Source organism: Salmo salar, chromosome ssa15 (genome assembly GCF_905237065.1).
Source record: "Salmo salar chromosome ssa15, Ssal_v3.1, whole genome shotgun sequence".
Taxonomy (NCBI): domain Eukaryota; kingdom Metazoa; phylum Chordata; class Actinopteri; order Salmoniformes; family Salmonidae; genus Salmo; species Salmo salar.
In genome coordinates this window covers 38,384,548-38,400,747 of record NC_059456.1, presented here as the reverse complement: position 1 = coordinate 38,400,747, position 16,200 = coordinate 38,384,548, and the positions used below count along the sequence as shown (strand labels likewise).

Sequence of the window (16,200 nt, the reverse complement as noted above, 5' to 3'; positions counted from 1 at the left end):
TTCTTCTGCACCTGTAATCCATTGCATTTCAACACATATTGCCATGGGTCAGAGAGAAAAATTAGCAATTTTATAATGCTATTCTACCCATTTTGTTATAATGCAGAGAGAAAATGTGGCAGTTTTATAGCTAAGTTCCTTCTACACATTTGGCTATTGCTTATAACGTGTTAATATGCTATTTGGGGGGCCCCTGACCTAAAAATATGTTTTTATTCTGGGGGGGTTGGTGGCCCCCTGGAAGTCATGGACCCCGGGGCACGTGCCATGCATGCATGTTCGGTAATCTAGCCCTGCAGGCAGTTATTGTGGGAAGAAAGAGAAGGGAACTTCAGATTGTCTTGGCCTCTGGATGCATTTTTACAATGTCTGTGCTGCTTTGAAGGTAAGAGCTATTACCGACCAGACAGAACCAATCTACAAAGAATAAGAAAGTGATTGAGTTGTACTTTGGACAATATGTCTGTCATGGCTGCACTGAAAGAGTAAATATCTCAAGGTAGCCAGTCTTTGTAGAGAAGAAAGCATTCCATTCAACACCTGAGACAACTGTACTAACCCAATGTATATGGCCATTATTCAAAGATGAATCATAGCAGTTTTCAGAATTTGATTGAAACACAGATTCATACTCATCTGATGTCCTTATTGTAGCTGCAGTGAGTCAGTGTAACGAGGTGCGCTGAGAGTCGGGAAGCAAGTTCGGGAGTGAGTGTTTTAATAAATAAACGCAACATAATACAAAACACGAACAACACACAGACATGAAACTGAAACAATAACACCTGGGGAAGGAACCAAAGGCAGTGACATATATAGGGAAGGTAATCAGGGAAGTGATGGAGTCCAGGTGAGTCTGACGCTGTCACGGGTGTCATATTGATTAGACCAAAATGCAGCGGGAGTCTGTATACTCATCTTCTTTTTTATTTGGCAGAAAGAAGGAAAACCAAAACAAAACACACGTATACAAAAATAACGATGACAAACAGTCCTGTAAGGCATACAGCTATACACGAAACAACTACTCACAAAATCCCATAGAAAAACACCTCTTAAATAGGACCTTCAATTAGAAGCAACTAGGAGCAGCTGCTTCCAATTGAAGGTCAACCCAACAAACACCACATAGAAATAGACATACTAGAACTAACATAGAAATAGACTAACAAGAACATAACCCAACAAACCCCGAAACACTCTAAACAAACACCCCTCTTAAATCAGAACATAGCCCAACAAACCCCGAAACACTCTAAACAAATACCCCCCTGCCACGTCCTGACCAAACTACAATAACAAATAACCCCTTATACTGGTCAGGACGTGACAGACGCGCGAGTGCGCGTAACGAAGGTGACAGGTGTGCGCCATAATGAGCAGCCTGGTGACCTAGAGGCCGGAGAGGGTGCACACGTGACAGTCAACATTAATACTTGTTCAAATGAAATTGCCTAGGAACAGTGGCAATTTTAGCATGTAAATCTTGGTGGGCAAACTCAACCAATTTTTTTTTAGATGCATGCCAGCAAAGCCACAACAGAATGAGTTTTTTCCCCACAGAGGGCTTTATTACAGACAGAAATACTCCTCTGCATCGCCTCAGACGATCCTGCAGGTGATGAAGCCGGATGTGGAGGCCCTGGGCTGGCGTGGTTACATGTAGTCTGGTTGTGAGGGTGGTGGGACATACTGCCAAATTCTCTAAAACGACGTTGGAGGCAGCTTATAGTAGAGAAATTAACATTAAATTATCTGGCAACAGCTCTGGTGGACATTCCTGCAGTCAGCATGCTAATTATACACTCCCTCAACTTGACACCTGTGGTATTGTGTTGTGTGACAAAACTGCACATTTTAGTGGCTTTTTATTGTCCCCAGCACATGGAGCGCCTGTGTAATGATCATGCTGTTTAATCAGCTTCTTGATGTGCCACACCTGTCAGGTGGGTGGATTATCTTGGCAAAGGAGAAATTCGCACTAACAGAGAGGTAAAAAAATTGGTACACAACATTTTTGAAAAAATAAGCTTTTTGTGCGTATGGAAAATTTCTGGGATTTTTTATTTCAGCTCATGAAACATGGGACCAACACTTTACGTGTCACATTTATATTTGGTTCAGTGTACATGGGTTTACTGAACTTTTTGTTGAAAAAAAACATGGTTACAGACCCATCAACATTATATAGTATCCCCTCCTCGTGAAGAAAGGCACATGAGCTAATTATAATACACAAATTCATCAAAAATATGAAATGTACCATTCCAACATTGCCTAAAATGATGAATAAGATACTAATGAGAGAGACCTATATAAGCAATGTAACAATTGAGATGTACAAACTATGGCATAAGGGAACAATGAACGGGTAAGAGGCAAGCCATAATTTCGATTAAGAAATTAAGCTAAAATGGACAAATATGTACACCAAGACAGTCGTGAAGAGGGCACAACAAAGCCTATTCCCCCTCAGGAGACTGAAAAGATTTGGCATGGGTCCTCAGATCCTCAAAAAGTTCTACAGCTGCACCATTGAGAGCATCCTAACTGGTTGCATCGCTGCCTGGTATGGCAACTGCTCGGCCTCCGACCGCAAGGCACTACAGAGGGTAATGCGCACATTTTACATTTACATTTGCGCACGGCCCAGTACATCACTGGGGCCAAGCTTGCTCCCATCCAGGACCTCTATACCAGGAGGAGTCGGAGGAAGGCCCAAAAAATTGTCAAAGACTCCAGCCACCCAAGTCATAGACCGTTCTCTCTGCTACCGCACGGCAAGCGGTACCGGAGCGTCTAGGTCCAAAAGGCTTCTTAACAGCTCTACCCTCAAGCCATAAGACTGCTGAACAGCTAATCAAATGGCTACCCAGACTATTTGTATTGCCCCCCCCCCCCCCCTCCCCAATCACCGCGACTAACCGGTGCCCCCGCACATTGACTCTGTACCAGTAACCCCTTGCTATTGTTATTTTACTGCAGCTCTTTAATTATTTGTTACTTTTATTTTTTACAGAAGAGTAGGCTAAGTTCTTAGTGGGAGAGGGACCAAATTCTTAGGGTGAGACACACCCTAAGTGTAGTAAGCTACTAACAGCTTACTTCACAACATACATTTAGTATTACTGTCTTAGCTACAGTATTCATACAGTTTAATCGGAAAGTATTCAGACCCACATTTTGTTACATTACAGCCTTGTTCTAAAATGTATTTAATAGTTTTTTTCTTCATCAATCTACACACAATACCCCATAATGACAAAGCAAAAACTATTTTTTTTTTTTTGCTAACATTTTTGTATTTTTACAAAGAAAAAAATATAAATGGTACATTTACATAAGTATTCAGACCCTTTACTCAGTACTTTGTTGACGCACTTTTAGTGGCCATTACAGTCTCGAGTCTTCTTGGGTTTGACGCTACAAGCTTGGCACACATGTATTTGGGGAGTTTCTCCCATTCTTCTCTGCAGATCCTCTCAAGCACTGTCAGGAGCAGGTTTGGAGCAGGTTTTCATCAAGGATGTCTCTGTACTTTGCGCCGTTCATCTTTCCCTCGATCCTGACTAGTCTCCCAGTCCCTGCCGCTGAAAAACATCCCCACATGCTGCCACCACCATACTTCACTGTAGGGATGGTGCCAGGTTTCCTCCAGACGTGACGCTTGGAATTCATGCCAAAGAGTTCAATCTTGGTTTCATCAGACCAGAGAATATTTTTTCTCATGGTGTGAGAGTCTTTAGGTGCCTTTTGGCAAACTCTGAGCGGGCTGTCATGGGCCTTTTACTGAGGAGTGGCTTCCGTCTGGCCACTCCACCATAAAGGCCTGATTGGTGGAGTGCTGCAGAGATTGTTGTCCTTCTGGAAGGTTATCTGATCTCCACAGAGGAACTCTGGAGCTCTGTCAACGAGACCATTGGGTTCTTGGTCACCTCCCTGACCAAGGCCTTTCTCTTCTCCCCCGATTGCTCAGTTTGGCAGGACGGCCAGCTCGAGGAAGAGTCTTGGTAATTACAAACTTCTTCAATTTAAGAATGATGGAGGCCACGGTGTTCTTGAGGACCTTCAGTGCCTCAGACATTTTTTGGTACCCTTTCCTAGATCTGTGCCTCGACACAATCCTGTCTCGGAGCTCTATGGACAATACCTTCGACCTCATGTTTAGTTTTTTTTCTCTGAAATGCACTGTCAACTGTGGGACTTTATATAGACAGGTGTGTGCCTTTCCAAATCATGTCCAATCAATTGAATTTACCACAGGTGGAGTCCAATCAAGTTGTAGAAACAAGGATGACTAATGGAAACAGGATACACCTGAGCTCACTTTTGAGTCTCAAAGCAAAGGGTCTGAATAGTTTCTCGAAACCTGTTTTCGCTTTGTCATTATGGGGTATTGTGTGTAGATTAAGGAAACATTTTTTATTTAATCCGTTTGAGAATAAGGCAGTAATGTAGCAAAATGTGGAAAAAGTGAAGGTCTGAATACTTTCTGAATGCACTGTGTCTGCCTGGCAAATTACATCATTTATGCAGCAGCATACAAGACATATTTTTAGACTCACTGTTGTGCTGTGTTCACTTGAACAGGAAGGTGGCTCAGCGGTCCATCTTGTGGGCAAACTTTGTCATAAATCTTTGTCATCAAGGTCTGGCATTCTCTGGATGTATGGTACTTTCAAGGATTGAATAGGATTTGCAAGTATATTGTTGATGTGATCCATGGTGATGACTGCTTGTCTAGTTAGCTAGCTTGCTAGCTAAGACTTTGAAAGTATGATATTGACATGATCAGTCCAATCAAAGCTACAGTAGATATAACATGATTTGATGTAATTTTATCTGTGGCCGATACTTCTAATGTAAATATATGGCAGCACCCAATGGGGCTTGAACTGCCTAGCTCTCCCTGTACATTTTGTGGTGACATAGTGTCCCCATGAGTGACAGAACACTGAGCAGATCACGGCGCAACTAGAGAAGATTACCAACACTTACGCTCTGTATTTTCGCTGGCTGCCCCACCACCACAGAGAGCACTGAGCTAGGCTGAAACACCTGCATTTTGGAACTGCCTTACTCAAGAAAGAGACCAGGTTTGTATGCAGCTTTATTAACTCAAGGATTTATTTGTATTTATTTGCAAATATTTGCAAATTGAAGTGACACGAATGAATGCCAAAATAACATTTTATTTTTTGCTAAACAGGGGGGGCTCAAAACAGTTCTGCCCCACCTGCCCTGAATGATGGGTCGCCACTGCCTAGGAACAACACAAACATTTATTTTCCTCACTAGAACTAATTGCTTTTGAACTCCTAAGGGGAGATGCAGGGAGTTGTGTACTATTATTGACAGTTGCGGATGAATTAATATTAATAGCGTTATACTGTAAACTAGAGAGAATCAAGAGGGGAGTAGATATTACAAATGTCTCCAGTTAGTTTTAGTATTGATGGAATATTCTGAAATAAGATCTTTCACAATGCCTTGGCTGGTTTTTTGGCTAAAACCTTTGCAGCATTTAGCTGAGCCACTTTGAATGAATATGCCATATCATTCTCCTTCCAGATATTAACAACAGCTATACTGTATATCTAATGGTTGGTTGGTTTATCAATGCTGTAGTTTTAAATCGAAAGGTGAGGGAACAGGGAAGTAGTTGGCTTTTTACTCGGTCTTACCTCCCTGACCACTATTACCACAACTGTACTCTTTGCCTCCAACCAGACCAGCATGAGGAATGCATCTGAATGCCTGTGTCAGCAGTTCACAACACAGTGTACTTTACGGTACAAGTGCTTACAATACCATTCTCAGTAGCGCATGCTGTCCAATGTTGAAATGATAGTGGTATCCTGGAATTACTTTTAGAAAAGCTATGTTTGTCCTCAGAACAAATCACATCAATAGTACCAACCCCACACCTTAAATTATCTTTCCTTAGTGATCAGTGATTTGTCTTGGGTTAAAATCATCAATCATGACAAAGTCCTAATACTAAGCATGCAGTGCTAATGGTTTGGTTTAACCGGGCTCTGAGCAGCAGGAGCATTAAACCCAGATCCTCGACCTCTATCATCAGACAGTCATATTTGATTCATATTCTCTAAATGGCTCCTGTCCTCACATTATCAAATCAAATCAAATGTTTTTGGTCACATGCTCTGAATACAACTGCTTACTTACAAGCCCTTAACCAACAATTAAGTTTGAAGAAAAATAGCAAAGAAAATAAAAATAAAGTAACAAATACTTAAGAGCAGCAGTAAAATAACAATAGTGAGGCTATATACAGGGGGTACCGGTACAGAGTCAATGTGAGGGGGCACCTGTTAGTCAAGGTAATTTAGGTAATATATACATGTGGGTAGAGTTATTAAAGTGACTTATGCATAGATAATAACAGAGAGTAGCAGCAGTATAAAAGAGGGCAATCCAAATAGTCTGGGTATACATTTGACTAGATGTTCAGGAGTCTTATGGCTTGGGGGAGAAGCTGTTTAGATGCCTCTTGGACCTAGACTTGGTGCTCCGGTACCGCTTGACGTGCGGTAGCAGAGAGAACAGTCTATGACTTGGGTGGCTGGAATCTTTGACTATTTTTTGGGGCCTTCCTCTGACACCGCCTGGTATAGAGGTCCTGGATGGCAGGAAGCTTGGCCCCAGTGATGTACTGGGCCATACACACTACCCTCTGTAGTGCCATGCACTCGGAGGCCGAGCAGTTGCCATACCAGGCAGTGATGCAACCAGTCAGGATGCTCTCGATGATGCAGCTGTAGAACCTTTTGAGGATCTGAGGACCCATTCCAAATCTTTTCAGTTTCCTGATGGGGAATAGGTTTTGTCATGCCCTCTTCATGACTGTCTTGGTGTGCTTGGACCATGTTAGTTTGTTGGTGATGTGGACACCAAGGAACTTGAAGCTCTCAACCTGCTCCACTACAGCCCTGTTGATGAGAATGGGGGCATGCTTGGTCCTCCTTTTCCTGTAGTCCACAATCATCTCCTTAATCTTGATCACGTTGAGGGAGAGGTTGTTGTCCTGGCACCACTTGGCCAGGGTACTATGGTGTTGAACGCTGAACTGTAGTCAATAAATAGCATTCTCACATAAGTGTTCCTTTTGTTCAGGTGTGAAAGGGCAGTGTGGAGTGCAATAGAGATTGCATCATCTGTGGATCTGTTGGGGTGGTATGCAAGTTGGAGTGGGTCTAAGGTTTCTGGGATAATGGTGTTGATGTGAGCCATGACCAGCCTTTCAATGTACTTCATGGCTACAGACGTGAGTGCTACGGGTCGGTAGTCATTTAGGCACGTTTCCTTAATGTTCTTGGGCACAGAGACTAGGGTGGTCTGCTTGAAACATTTTGCTATTACAGACTCGGGCAAGGAGAGGTTGTAAAAGGTCAGTGAAGACACTTGCCAGTTGGTCAGCGCATGCTCAGAGTACATGTCCTGGTCATCTGTCTGGCCCTGCGGCCTTGTGAATGTTGTCCTGTTTAAAGGTCTTACTCATATCGGCTGCGAAGAGCGTGATCACACAGTCGTCCGGAACACCTGGTGCTCTCATGCATGTTTCAGTGTTACTTGCCTCGAAGCGAGCATAGAAGTAATTTAGCTCGTCTGGTAGGTTTGTGTCACTGGGCAGCTCTCTGCTGGGCTTCCCTTTGTAGTCTGTAATAGTTTGCAATCCCTGCCACATCTGACGAGCGTCGGAGCTGGTGTAGTATGATTTGATCTTAGTCCTGTATTGATGCATTGTCTGTTTGATGGTTCGTCGGAAGGCATAGCAGGATTTCTTATACACTTCCAGTTTAGAGTCCCGCTCCTTGAAAGCGACAGCTCTACCCTTTAGCTCAGTGTGGATGTTGCCTGTAATCCATGGCTTCTGGTTGGGGTATGTACAGTCACTGTGGGGACGAAGTCATCAATCCACTTATTGATGAAGCCAGTGACAATGTGGTGTATTCCACAATGCCATCGGAAGAATCCCGGAACATATTCCAGTTTGTGCTAGCAAAACAGTCCTGTAGCTTAGCATCTGCTTCATCTGACCACTTTTTTATTGACTGAGTCACTGGTGCTTCCTGCTTTAATTTTTGCTTGTAAGCAGGAATCAGGAGGATATAATTATGGTCAGATTTGCCAAATGGAGGGTGAGGGAGAGCTTTTTTACGCGTCTCTGTGTGTGGAGGTGGTCTTGAGTTTTGTTTTCCCTCTGGTTGCACGTTTAACATGCTGATATAAATTAGGTAAAACAGAATTAAGTTTCCCTGCATTAAAGTCCCCGGCCACTGTAGTGGTATGTAGACAGCTACGAAAAATACAGATGAAAACTCTCTAGGTATATAGTGTGGTCTACAGCTTATCTTGAGATACTCTACCTCAGGTGAGCAAAACCTAGAGACTTCCTTAGATATCGTGCACCAGCAGTTGTTTATAAATATACATAGACCCCCACCCCTAGTCTTACCAGAGGCTCCTGTTCTATCCTGCCAATGCAGTGTGGAACCCACCAGCTGATGTTAATCATGTCGTCGTTCAGCCACGACTCGGTGAAGCATAAGATATTACAGTTTTTAATGTCCCATTGATAGGATATACTTGCATTTAGCTTGTCCAATTTATTTTCCAGCAATTGTGCATTGGCCAGTAGTATGGATGGCCAGGGCAGATTAGCCACTCGTCGGCGGATCCTCACAAGGCACCCCGATCTCTTTCCGCAATATCTTTTCCGTCTCTTTCTCCTGTGAATGATGGGGATGAGGGCCTGTTCGGGTGTCTGGAGTAAATTCTTCTTGTCTGACTCATTAAAGAGAAATTCTTCATCTAGTTCAAGGTGAGCAATCGCTGGTCTGATGTGCAGAAGCTCTTTCCAGTCATAGGAAACTGTAGCAGCTACATTATGTACAAAATAAGTTACAAAAAATGCGAAAAAACTAACAAAATAGTATGGTTGGTTAAGAGCCGATGAAACGGCAGCCATCCTCTCCGGCGCCATTATAGCTCATTGAAATTAGCTGTAGCTGATGTAATGTAATGCTATCTCTACCTGCCATGACCATAGTAGGAAGAAACCATGACCTGGTAGGAATCTAATCAGAACAGAGCAACAAGCCATAGCACACCATCTGCTTAAAAGAAAACGGCTACATTTTCATTCTCCTCAAAGGTTTTCCTACAGTAGATTAGGAACAGTGGTGGTGAAAGTCTCCTCCTTAGGCGGCTGACGTTCTATCATGGTTTGCAGGGCTCTAGCCGTGGCTCCTGTAGAGAATGTAAATGAGTATGTGGAGATGTCGCCATGCTAAGTAGAATGTATTCCTCTCAGTTTCCCAGTTATTGCTTTTTCCTCTCATATATTCTCCCTCGCTGCAATAGCACTTTCTTCGGCCCATTACTCCACATGTTAATAAAAGTCTCCTTGACAGAGCTATCTGCCTAATTTGTTTCCCGTGTTCTACATTGATATTGCTCTCAGGAGTGTTTACTTTAGCAAACGCTAAATTGAAACACTGCGTGTGAGGTATTGCAGCTCTACAATAGGGGCATGTGTGTGTGCCTCCAGAGAGAGAGAATACCGGGTTGTCGCGGCAATGATTCATATTTCAGTGGGACGAAGTGCGAAGTTTCATTTATGCCCAGTATTGTTTTTGTAATCCCTTTATCCCTGTGACTGTGATATCCATGTGACATTCATGTGTTAGGTGATGTACAGGTAACTGCCAAAAATAAAAGGAAACATTGAGTAAAGAATCAAATCAAATGTTAAAATACAGTTGTGTTTGTCACATACTTCGTAAACAGGTGTAGACTAACAGGGAAATGCTTACTTACGGATCCTTTTTCAATGCACAGTGAAAGATGATAAAAAAATCTAATAGAAATGGTGACACGAGGAATAAATACACAGTGAATAACGAATAACAATGGCGAGTAAAAATAACATGGCTATATACAGAAAGTACCAGTACTGAGTCGATATGCAGGTGTACTAGGTAAATGAGGTAGCTATGTACATATACTGTAGGTAGGATTAAAGTGACTAGGCAACAGGACATATAACAGACCGTAGCAGGAGTGGGTAGCCATTTGATTAGCTATTTAGCAGTCTTGTTGTGCAGTCTTATGGCTTGGGTGTAGAAGCTGTTCAGGGTCCGCTGGTTCCAGACTTGGTGCAATGGTACCGCTTGCTGTGCAGTAGCGGAGAGAACAGTCTATGATTTGGGTGGCTGGAGTCTTTGAAAAATGCCTTGCAGTTGCCGTACCGAGCGGTGATGCTGCCATTCAAGATGCTCTCAATGGTGCAGCTGTAGAACTTGTTGAGGAACTGAGGGCCCATGCCAAATCCTTTCAGCCTCCTGGGGGGGAAGAGGCACTGTCGTGCCCTCTTCACAACTGTGTGTGTGGACCATGTTAGTTCCTTAGTGATGTGGGCACCGAGGAACTTGAAGCACTCGACCCGCTCCACTACAGCCCCGTCGATGTGGATGGTGGTATGCTAGTAAATGTTCGTAAATGAGGAGTACAAAGTACTGTATATTGAAAGCAGTTGTGGTTCTGGAGTTAATTAAGCAATTAACATCCTCATCATGCTTAGGGTCATGTATAAAATGCCCAGTTGCCATTATTTTGGCTACCATGGCTAGAAGAGATCTGTGACTTTGAAAGAGGGGTCTCAAATGAGCATAGGAGGTTTAAAGAGTGTGTGTGTGTGTGTGCGTGTGTGTGTGCGTGTGTGTGTGCGTGTGTGTGTGTGTGTGTGTGTGTGTGTGTGTGTGTGTGTGTGTGTGTCTCAGTCACCAGATCTCAACCCAATTGAACACTTATGGGAGATTCTGGAGTGGTGCCTGAGACGGTGTTTTCCACCCTCAACAAAACACCAAATTATGGAATTTAACGTGGAAGAATGGTGTCACATCCCTACAATAGAGTTCCTAACACTTGTAGAATCTATGCCAAGGCACATTGAAGCTGTTCTGGCGGCTCGTGGTGGCCCAATGCCCTATTAAGACAGTTTATGTTGGTGTTATACCTGCAGGTATTTTGTGTTGTTTCTGTAAATGCATGGTCAAAATTCAAGCTCTATTCTTGATGTTCTCTGTGTAGTCCTGTTAGTGTGCCGAGACAGAAACTGTTTTGTTCCTTGATTGACTGTACTTTGACTATCTTTTCTAGTTGTTTTATTTTCTGGTCACCGGACCGATTGCTCCGTATTGCTGCAGCATAAGGCACATCTAGACATCTTCAGGCCAACGGCAACAGAGAGGCTTAATAAAACCTGCATGGGCTTTACTAATTAATACACATTCCTCAAAAGCTTGGAACACATTCACCGAGCGGCGGTGGCGTGAGAGAGTAGAGGGCTCCCTCACTCTCCCTGCTTCCCTCCCTCACTCTCCCTGCTTCCCTCCCTCACTCTCCCTGCTTCCCTCCCTCACTCTCCCTGCTTCCCTCAATCACTCCCCCTGCTTCCCTCAATCACTCTCCCTGCTTCCGTCGCTCCTCTCTCCCTGCTTCCCTCTCTCCTCTCTCCCTGCTTCCCTCTCTCCTCTCTCCCTGCTTCCCTCTCTCCTCTCTCCCTGCTTCCCTCTCTCCTCTCTCCCTGCTTCCCTCTCTCCTCTCTCCCTGCTTCTCGAACTCCTTTCCCTCCTCTCTCCCTGCTTCTCTCGCTCCTCTCTCCCTGCTTGTCTCTCTCTCGCTCCTCACTCCCTCCCTCACTCACTATTTCTCTCTCTGCATCTCTTTCCATCTCTCTCTCTCTCTCTCTGCATGGCCTGCCTATGCTACAGCTAGGACATTGTCAGATAGACAGTCACAGAGACAGTCTCAGGGGTTGTCCACCTGTAGCTCAGCCCACCAATAAGGGGAGCAGAAATAATTAACATCCCATAACACCATGTCTCCCTGCTCCGTCTTACAACATCCCTGCCGTCCCACATCCCTAATGGCAGCTAGCTTCAGCACCCAGGGACATGTGTAATTTGGTAACGGTGTGGTAATCGTGTTAACCCAGGGGAGGAGATGCCACCCACTGCACGCTGCCCATCGATAGGGGACCGACATGGGCATCATGAACGCCCAGGCACTGGAGACTGACATTGTGCCTACTTCGGCACCCTGCTTTTGTGTCCTGAGGGGCCGCCCTGAGAGGAAAGGAATCTACCGTATGTCTGTTCTGTTTCTCTGCAGTGGTCTGAATGTGCCAAAAACCATCTTACAACTCAAAAGCATGCAAATCTTAAACAGACGTTTAATAATACATAATATGTTTGTTTTGAGATCAGAAGACTGATCGTGATAACGAGGCTGTTATGACTAGAGGCACTGGGGATGTTATTCCTACTACTCCCATGAGGCTCAGCCTCTTAGCATATTTAAGAAGGCCCCATATCCACCCCCTGGGGCCAAACATAAAACTCAGCCTAAATTGCAGCAAAACACAGACTCCTATGTTATCCCAGAGGCATTGGATTTTAAATGTCAACCAGTGCCTTACCTTTTGATGTTAGCAGGTTCTTCTTATGATTTTAAACAAATAATGTTTACAGCTGGGAAGTTTTAGATTTAGGATGATGCGCCATACTATTGTTTATTATTGCACTGCAGCAATCTTACAGTAGCTGTAACTTTAATCTCTTATCAGGGATGTAGACCTGGGAAACAGGCCAATAGAGTCATTGGTCAATCATTACATTACAGGTTACAATACATTACCAGTAATCAATCAATTAACTTCCAAGGAAAAAGTAAAGAGAACCAGCTGTACTGTGGTGCAAACTTCAAGGCTAGTATTTGAGTACCCTTGCAACAGTCCACAGAGTGAGGGGCATATAATCAAGGAGACTACTACAGTAGACCATGTCTCATTTTAATACCTCAAAACATTGCCCATTCAAAGTTACAGTTGAGTTATTAGTTGATTTCAACAACAGCCCCCTTCAATACACCAATCAGAACACACCGTCAGGGGCCTTATTTGACAGTACCCAGTCAATGTGCAGGGGTACGAGGTAATACCATCTTGTGATTGAGTTGATTGAATGAGGACAAACAACCATATATATATTTTGGGGGGAGAGATACACATTAAAAATGTCTTCCTAGACAGGATTGATGGGGTAAATAAACATAAATGTTTTTTCTGCGCTAAGTATGAGAGTAAAACAGATTCTGGAATAATCCCTGTTATGATACATACAAAACCAAGCAAGATGCTACAAACATGGCTTCACAGACATGGATTTACAGACAAACATGGGTATTGACCCTAGATCTTGTGAGAGACGGAAAGTGACACTCAAGTACCAACCAGTCATTTGTGTTGACACAGCAGTACACAGTGGATAGGAAAATAGGCCAAATGCACACAGTACATCTAAGAACGTAAAGGCCCGAAGCTCCAATGAGAATGTTCCATTACTCAGTCTGCATGTCAATGGAGCTTTATGTGATTCATACGTTCTATTCACACATATCAGTATGATAACACGACACATCAGGTCACAGTACAGTGTTCCAATGAGAATTAGACAGAATTAGTGGCACAAGCTCAAATCTTGTATATAGCCTCCTTATTGTTATTGTGTTACTATTTCCTTTTTTTCCCCCTTTGGCTAATTGTTTTTATTTTATTTTTTAGAACTTTTTAACTCTGAGTTGTTGGGAAAGGTCTCGTAAGTAAGCGTTTCACTGGAGAGTCTACACCTGTTGTATTCGGCGCATGTGACCAATACAGTTGGATTTGATTTTGATTATCACCCTGTCTTTGGGGATTCTAGTTTTTACTTGTCACATGATAGGTTCCCGCTTTGCCAAGGATGTGACGTCAGTGTGACTCGTAATAGATGTTCACTAAAAATAGAAAAACAAATGTAGACATTCTGTTCTAAAAAGGCTCATTACCTCGTGCATTTCATTACTACTCATTCCTATTTCCTAACTTCAGTTTCTTAGACATAGTCATCACTATGCAAACTCACTGCTTCAACATTTTCTAGAATTGTGCCATGAGTAGCCCACAAGGCAGCCTCTTGGAAACTCTGCTTGGTCTGCTATTACAATGCCCTCTGTTACATCTCATCAGACAGAGATATTTCCCTATTTCTTAGTTTACGGAGAGTGTTTGTGTGTCTGTTCCAGTTTTCAGGGCTCTACCTCCTGTCCTTCGTCATCATCATCCTGGGTCTGGTGTTCTACACCTCCTCCTCCACCTACGTGGCACAGGACCCGCGCGTCTACAAGCATTTCCGCAACGCCGGCCACCCCATCACGGACACGCCCACTCTGGGGCCCCTGGAACCCTCGGTGACCTATACCAGCCTAAGGCAGGAGATAGAGGAAGAGCCTCGCATCAGGGTGGCCTGAGAGGGTGGGGCCTAATCATCCACTGCCCCACCTCCCCAGATTCTGTACAAAGAGAAGGATCACTGAATGATTAAAAAAATGATCGAAAACATGTAGCAAACAAGCAAAAGTACACTGTGATAGCAAACTGTGAATAGATAGCAGTGGCTATTTCTGATTTTGAAGATTTGTTTCATGTATAGAAATATACTGTTACCCCATCACATTCCCTCGTACTGTACATTTGACATGTTTAAAGGTTTTGTGCTTAAGACTTGTGTAAATGCTCAATTGTGACTGTTTCCTTTTTTACATGAGCACAAATCGTTAATGCATTTTAAGCTTTGAGTTTGCGCTGTGGGTTATTTCAGTGTTTAATTGTTCCTTCAAATCAATCTCTTTTTGGAAAACTCCCCCGTTAAAGTAACATGTCCAGAGGTACGATAAAGTAATACACAGACTTAACATGAGTCAGTGCCTTACTATGTATTACTGTTGTGTGTTAGAGCTGCACATTATAAATGGCCCCTTCCCTGTCCAGCATTGTCTGAGGACATTGGATACTGATGCAGCCCCTCCAGTTATATTCATTTATAAACTGGGTGGTTCGAGCCCTGAATGCTGATTGGTTGACAGCCGTGGTATATCAGACCATATACCACGGGTATGACAAAACGTTTATTTTTACTGCTCTAATTATGTTAGTAACCAGTTCATAATCGCAATAAGGCACCTCGGGAGTTTGTGGTATATGGCCAATATACCACGGCTAAGGGCTGTATCCAGGCACTCCGCGTTGTGTCGTGCTTAAGAACAGTCCTTAGCCGTAGTATATTGGCCATATACCATACCTCCTTGTGCCTTATTGCATAGGGTGGCGCACAATTAGCCCAGTGTTGTCCGGGTTAGGGTTTGGCTGGGGTAGGCCGTCTTTGTAAATAAGACTTTGTTCTTAACTGACTTGCCTAGTTAAATAAGGTTAAATAAAAAATATAAATAAAATTGCTTAAATAAACTCTACTTAGAACACTGTGGATTGCTTCTCTGCAGTACATTTAGTCTGACCTTACAACTACTTACCCACAGATATAACAACTTTCCATGTTGGAACCATTATCTCCTGAGGCAAATGGGTATAAAGACAAATATATCAGGATTGCTAATGGAGTGACGTGATTATTGTACATTTGGTTCATTGTTCATTGTACTGTACACTGAACTCTAGTTGATAGAAAAATAACAACTTGTTGTAAAAATGTGATGATTACAATGCACTTGTCATTCCAGAATTGTGCTGTTCTCTTTTATTGATTGTCCAGCTGTTGGACTGTATTTTAAGTGTGTTGCTTTTTATTCCCTGCTGGATTTTATCCAAAGCACATTAATGAAATGATTTGGAACAGATTTCTTTCAAAGTATTATTATTCCCAGTTTTTTGTATTATATTTGATTTTGGTGTATTGGAGCACTTGCTGTCAGAAACGTTGTCGAAAATAAAGTATCTTTGTCTGAAACGCTGAGAATTCAGTTAAGAAAAATCACACCACTCAAAACATGTTACCAGGAACACTCAAAAAATTATTCATAGTATTTTCATAGCAATTTGGGCTTTCGGTGAAGATTAGCGCAAAGAAACACAGAAACAAGAGCACTATTTGCAACTGAATATTGTTGAGTGAATGGTTGGGCAGATACAGATAACCTCATCCACAATTGATGATGGAGCTCATCACTGTGCAGGTCCACAACTAAAACAGCAGAAGAGCAGGTCATGTTGAAACAGGCAACTGCTCATTTAGTTGTTCATTTCTATTATATTCTGGAATACAGTATGTAGAACATTGTAAC

The 16,200-nt window shown here is 43.0% G+C and overlaps 1 protein-coding gene across 1 annotated transcript in view; it reads left to right on the top strand.

The window, feature by feature from the left end:
* Positions 1–15,866, top strand: part of LOC106571386 (solute carrier family 35 member F1) — a 136,049-nt gene extending 120,183 nt beyond the window's left edge. Inside the window, exon 8 of the mRNA XM_014144409.2 lies at positions 14,149–15,866. Within this exon, the coding sequence (XP_013999884.1) occupies positions 14,149–14,373 (225 nt within the window). The 3' untranslated portion in view covers positions 14,374–15,866. The remainder of the gene's footprint in view (positions 1–14,148) is intronic.
* The last annotated feature ends 334 nt before the right edge of the window (positions 15,867–16,200 follow it).